The 6,545-nt window shown below is 39.2% G+C and overlaps 1 protein-coding gene across 2 annotated transcripts in view; it reads left to right on the top strand.

The window, feature by feature from the left end:
* rspo1 (R-spondin 1) overlaps positions 1-6,545 on the top strand; it is a 16,276-nt gene that overhangs the window by 7,842 nt on the left and 1,889 nt on the right. Inside the window, exons 4-5 of one of the 2 annotated variants that reach the window (XM_020590062.1) lie at positions 1,623-1,766; positions 2,344-2,568. In XM_020590062.1, the coding sequence (XP_020445718.1) occupies positions 1,623-1,766; positions 2,344-2,568 (369 nt within the window). The remainder of the gene's footprint in view (positions 1-1,622; positions 1,767-2,343; positions 2,569-6,545) is intronic. The other variant, XM_020590063.1, reaches the window with a different exon arrangement.

The following is a 6,545-nucleotide window of genomic DNA, read 5'->3' as shown; positions in this document are numbered from 1 at the left end:
GGTCACAATCCATCTATCTTATGCTTTCACTTTTACACATATCTTATTCCAATACACCCTTAATGTACTGGAGCATATATATACTGTGTATAAAGAATCTGAGGTTCATAAGTAAAAAATGTAATGTGTTTTTAAATGCCAGTATAAAATGACTCCTAATCAGTCTCTGCACAGTTAATTGTCTCAAGATAGTCATTGGTGTAGATGTTCGGTGGGCAGTCTATAGGGATTTTCTGTTACAGTAAGACAATTTAGGGTTACCTTTCTCTTTCAAGGTGTTTTGTGTGATTGTCAGCTCCTACATCTCCTGCTCTCTGTCAGATGTACTAAATGGTTTCTGTGGAGTTTACACAACCAGAAAGCAGATCAAATGAATATAAAGTGATGCAGCATTTTCAGATTTTGATATTTCAAAGATAGAGATTTAGGAAACAGGAGCGGTAATATTGTGTTCCAGGCTCTAGGATGATGGTACTGCGCTGTCATGTTTATTAACTCTACAGAGAAAGAACTAGTTTTTACAGTTGTACTGAGAAAGACACAACACAATCAGTATCTTGGTCTAATATTCATAGTGTCTTACTCTACCTGTCGTTTGTTGCATCAGCACAAATGAAACCAACTGAATTAATTCTGAGATTTCTACATAATTTTAGCTCATCAATAAATTCTATACCATGTGTTTTTGTTATTCCAATGCATTTTTTCACTGAACTGATTTTGTTGCAGAGAGGGCTAAATTTCCTCAGCAAACTGTTTTCAGAGGCCCTCAGTGGCTAACCGGGGTTACTATTAAATCATCTGACTTTGTAAATGTTGCCCCTGAATGTCTTGTTAGCAACATTTGTCTTATATTATAGGGCCACAAATGTCAAGACTGTCAAATATAACTGTCATTGGCTTAAAAATAGTAATTCAGAGCTGAAGCAAGAATATTAAGATCCAAAAGAGGGATTCAAATAATTTCTGACCCTGGCACTGGGCCAGATGCAGAGTAGACATTCTTAACCTCAGCGTATGTGGACATTATGAGACTACATCTGAATGCATTTTCTATACAGAATTACTGACACTTGGATTTCCATCATTCTATATTGTCTTCATTTAAGGAGGCTAATTCCGATGTAATGAGTAATGTGCGACTTTCATGATGAGTCCAGAGTTTTTGGGAATTTTTGATGATGTCTGCTTTTTATCCCCCGTGTCAGTAATTATCTAAATTTCAAGATGTTGTTTGTTTGACTGTCAGAGATTTTAATGAATCTGAGGTGCGGAAAACCACATGCTTGAGAAATCCAGTGAATGCATGTGGTGCATGTGCTTTTAAGAGAGGAGCATTACTCCCCCAGAATAGATGCCATCACACTAATACATCTCTGAGAGGAAATAAAATTTAAGTGCTTCTTGTCATCATTCTAGAGAACCAATTGGGTCTTATTTCCAGAAATGCACTGAATACTTAATTAAAAGAACAGAAACGGGGCATCTACCAAAAACTGCCCTAAACAAGAAAAAAAACTTGAGACCAATGATGTGAACAGCACAAACTCAATCTTCACTAGAATCTCTGGAACTTTGATTTTATTTGATCTTTTTGTTTTTGTCTCTTTTGTGTCTTTCAGAATGTAAAATAGACAATTGTGAAGCATGTTTCAATCGCAATTTTTGCACAAAATGTAAGGAGGGCTTGTATTCACACAGTGGACGATGTTACGTAAGCTGCCCTCCAGGCCAGCGCTCTGCCAATGACACCATGGAATGTGTCGGTGAGAGACCTTTAACCTTCTACTGTTTACCAACTTCAAAACGTAACTACAGTGCCTCTGAAAGCTACCTGCTGTAATTTATATACTATACGTATCACTTCATCTGTGTGCTCACTTAAAGTCTTGAAAAACAATAACACAATCTTTTGGCTTTTCCTTTCTGTGCTTTTATTTCTGTTGAAAATTATTCTGTTATAAATTAGGAATGACAACAAACTCTCCAGGAATCTTGGCTCAATGCTGCAAAGACCTGAAGCTCTCAACTGACTTTTTGACACCACATGCTGTTCCTTCAACTTTGGCTTTGCTTGTCTATAGGGAATACAAAGGTTCTGAAGCACATAGCCATATGCTTTGGTACATTTTCAGGTTCATAGTAACTTCTTCAATCTGTCCCCCTCTAGTCAAAAAACAAAAAAGATTGCTTTCACATTTGGAAATTACTTAAACTCATCATCCTGTGCTATGACTGCTGAGCTGTACAAAACAGATAGGAAGGCTGTGAAACAAATGTGAAATGTTGGCGCATTGAACCAGTCACTCATTACCTTAGTCTTTGTTTGATTTTGTTTCCCAGGTCAGCGGCCTTCAGAGTGCGAACTGGGCGAATGGAGCCAATGGAGTTCCTGCATGAAGAAGAACAAAACATGTGGATTTAAGAAAGGCTCGCAGTCTCGGGTTCGTGTACCCCTTCCACAGGCTCACAGCCCAGACAGCTCCCCAACCTTTGTACCTTCACAGACCTGTACTTCGCAGACAGAGAGGAGAAAGTGTGTTGTGGCTAAGATGCCCTGTGCAAGAGGTAAATAAATACACTTAAGGTACAGAAAACAGATATGTACTATACAATGAGGAACTGAAATGGCTACTACTGCAAAACTACAGTAGAGTTAATAATAGTTGAAATCATATACAGCACTCAGATTACAGCTGTAAAATCCATGTGCTTCATGAAATGTTTTGGCCCATTAACATGATGACAAATAGAACTATTACTCAACATCCAAAGGGTTGGTCTGACTGAGCTCACAGAAGGATACAGAATCTCTTGACTTCTCAGCATGTAAACAAAAAACTCCACTGAGGCCAGGAGATGAAGGGCGAGCATTACGCACTGCAAAGCTGGACAAGGATCACAGTAGAAATAGCTATTTTTTTTCTGAGGGCCGTTGAAGAATGAGGTTTATGCGGCTGTGACATGTTTGCTTGGGCCCTTAGCCTCCACACAGCAGCTTGTTCTCCAAGAAGTTAACAATCATTCTAACTAGTCAATGCCTGTTATCAATTTTCTTAACAGCCCTTGGCCTCAAGGCTAATAAATGACAGCTCTGGCCAACTGGTGAACAATTGGTCCAACACAACACCAATACAAGGGGCTGTGCTGGTCAGTGGTGAGGGGTTGCAGGGGGAGTGTAATGTAGGTGTGTACGACACAGCGATGTTGTGATGAGACAATGTGAGAGGCTTCAATCACATTTCCAGACTGCAAGTTTCTGTTGTGTTTTGGTTAGACATGCTGTTCACATAGCCCCCTCTATGTTAGCACCATTCTCTACCACCAGTGCATTGGCACTGACAGATAAAAAAACACAGCTTAACATCCAACAGCCTAACTAACGAAAACGCATGGCATGTGGTTATGGTGCGTTTGCAACTGTGATCCAAATATGAGAGTGAATATAAGTGAATGGTCATGGTAACAAGGTAAACAAAAGAATCTTATTGTTCCTATTAGTGAGGCAAAAAATAAATAAAAATCATCACAATTATCAGCGGTGGTGCTGGGCTGGTAGACTTTACAAAACGTAAAGATAATGTTTGAAGCAGCCGTCCAACCCTATAAATTCAAATTACAGGATATGATCTCTCATGTACTGCACATGAAGAGTCATTAGCAAACCTCTTTGTTTCTAAATGTTACCAAATACTAATCTGAGTTTCATAAAGTGCCAATTTTTACCAAATTTGGAAACTTAAACTTATTTACAAGCACTAACAGAGCTATAAACAAGTAGTATTTAAAGGCTTTATTGGATGGTGGCACAGCAGCAACAATATTTGCATAGCGCTGGCAGCTGTACAGATGTTGCAACACAATGACATGACTGGATACATGTGAGTAAACCTGGAGGAGGCTTGCATATTCCAACACTATCCTCTACTCTTGGATAAGTCCTTTAGGGATCTGAGTCTAGAGAACAGAACATGATCTGACATTCTCCCATATAGATCTGTGGCCACGTCTAGAGGAAAGCAAGCTGGTGTGGCTCCTCAGTTGAGTTGGACAGGCTGTGAAAGCACAATTTGAGGAATGGGAAGCATGTTTACTCTGTCTGATGTCTGCGGTCTAGGAAGAATAATTAACAGTAAACTATTATGAGCTGCCCTATGTTGACCTCAAATTATCTTGGAGCATAGGTAGGTCACATGATGACATGTGAGGTGTCATCTTTGTGAATTATGAAATGGTCAACTGTTGATTGTAAGGAGAGTTTTTGTCCTGCTTTTCTTTTATGGTGATGCAAAATACATTTGTTTGAAATCAAAATGCATGTTAATGCCAAAGTGGACAGGAATGAATTTTCCTCTATGAGGTAATTCATGGGTGATGGTACCATGACTCCAGGGAACAGGTTCAAATGGGTAAACTCAGTCTGTGCAAGAACAGCACAGCTGTGGAGTCATCTGTGGAGTTGGCTGGCAGGCTAGCTATATAAAACACAAGGGGAAGACCTTGTATAACATTAGTGATTTAGTGGTCTGCAGATCTCATGTGTTGTGTTGATTTGGCTTTAAATTTTTTCCCCCTTTCCTGAAGCTCCTCATAATGGTCTCACGCGAAACAGAACTTTCTGGACGTGCTATTGCATTTGTCAGACACAACTGTTTAGCCTGGATACAAAGGAGGTGCATGCAGAGCTCTCATAGATTGATAGTGTCCCTCTCTCTTGGCACCATTAGTGATTTGCCAGAAGTAATTAAGTCCTTACACAGTAAGTACAAGAGCTCAAATGCTGCAGAGTGTGTGTGAGGACTCTTTGCTTCACTCAGGCTCCACTCTTGTTCATTGTGCTTCATTTATTAAAATTTAATTGAATGCTGCTCAATATTAAGTGCTTGTTTGAATAGTGACCATAAAAGCTCATGACTGTGTTTAATGACTCAAGACCACACATAAATTATTAACATGCTGGACATAAAATCTTCTTGTATGATTTGAGCCAACTCATCTTTTGTGATTTTGGCATTAATGGTGCTCAAGAAAAGATGTGTTATTCCTGTTTATGCACTACTGTATGAGATTGAGCCGTTTAGTTTTCAGCTGAAAGAAAAACAACTGTCACTCTGCATGGGCCTGTGGTGAATAGATGTTTTTGTCTTGGGTCTGTCCACATTCTAGCATATCAATTTTACACTCACTGTGTAGAAATGTTTTTTGGTGAAATCCGAGAAACACTGTACCTTTGGACTTTTTGCTATTTTTGTTTTTACTTTGCACTTAAACGCAAAAACCATAAGTGTTTGTACAACAAGTTTAAAAATGCTTAAAAAGAAATAAACACAGACCTACAGTTATTGCTGCATAGCAGAAGACAAACATGGTGGCGCCATAAGCCCTGCTATTGTCAGCTGCGTAGTGAACACTGCCCAGCTCTTGGCATGTGTTCACTCAGTTTCCAAGATGTGCAGAGACTCTCAACACACAAGTTCATAACAAACTCCTCCAGTATAACTACACTCTCTCACATATACAAAACCAAATACTTTTGAGTGCTGCCTAAACAATAGTCATCTGATACTAGACACAATGTCCATTTCCACTTTGTGACAGCTCTTCATGTCCTTATGGGCCATTACTGGATACTTGACAGTGTTTGGCCCATTAAATCAGAAGTGATCTAAAGTTTATTTATGTGACACGAATTACTGTCACTTGTCTGTCCTGAGCGCCCTATACATGTGCTGCATTTTAAAATCCACAGCAATACTACGCTTTTACCTTTCTTGAATGGGTTATTTGTGGACATTAACCACACCATGATGTATATTACACTCTTAAAATGTGTGACGGGTGTGAATCCTAATGTAAGAGTACCATCAGAAAGGAGACTAGGGAGATTTGTGTGTCTGTTTAGTAGGACAAGGGACTGAGTAGCTTTTGAAATAGAAAAGATTAAGGGGGATGTTTAGTAAGCCTGTCCCAAATTACCATCAGGTGTGCAAAATATTGTAGTACTGCAATTTAGTAACATATTTACCAACATGTAAATGAGCACAGCTGCAGCAGTGCTAATCTGAATACACCTCTACTTACGATCTATTGCCTGTAGGCTATTGCTCACATGTGGACTGAGAAGAAGCATAAAAGAAGTTTACAGCGACTGAACTTCTAAATGGTTGAAGAAAATAAACATATTTTGGCACTGCAATCACATAGTGTTCTGCCAGTCAAATCATCCTTTATTACTCTCAGTAATTGAAGCATGGTGTGTTCTGAAAGCCTGCATAAATCCCTCACATTGTCCTCTGGTGATTGATGTGATTTACAAACATCCTCTCCCTTCTCAAACGTGTTCTCAACTCAGACGAGGTCTCAGATGACTAACAGGTGCCATGCTGAGAACAGTGACGTAAATTTTACACCTGCTCTCTCCTGACATTAAATTTCAGTCATGGTTTCCTCTGTCACAGTGGTGGTAAATCAGGTGCTGAGAATATTTGTATACATTTCCATTCTGTCCTCCATTATTTTTGGATCCCAGAATGGAAAAGTCTTAA

Source organism: Monopterus albus, unplaced genomic scaffold, assembly GCF_001952655.1.
Source record: "Monopterus albus unplaced genomic scaffold, M_albus_1.0 scaffold11.1, whole genome shotgun sequence".
Classification (NCBI taxonomy): domain Eukaryota; kingdom Metazoa; phylum Chordata; class Actinopteri; order Synbranchiformes; family Synbranchidae; genus Monopterus; species Monopterus albus.
Note: the sequence above shows the minus strand (reverse complement) of the source record. Positions and strands in the feature narration are given on the sequence as shown.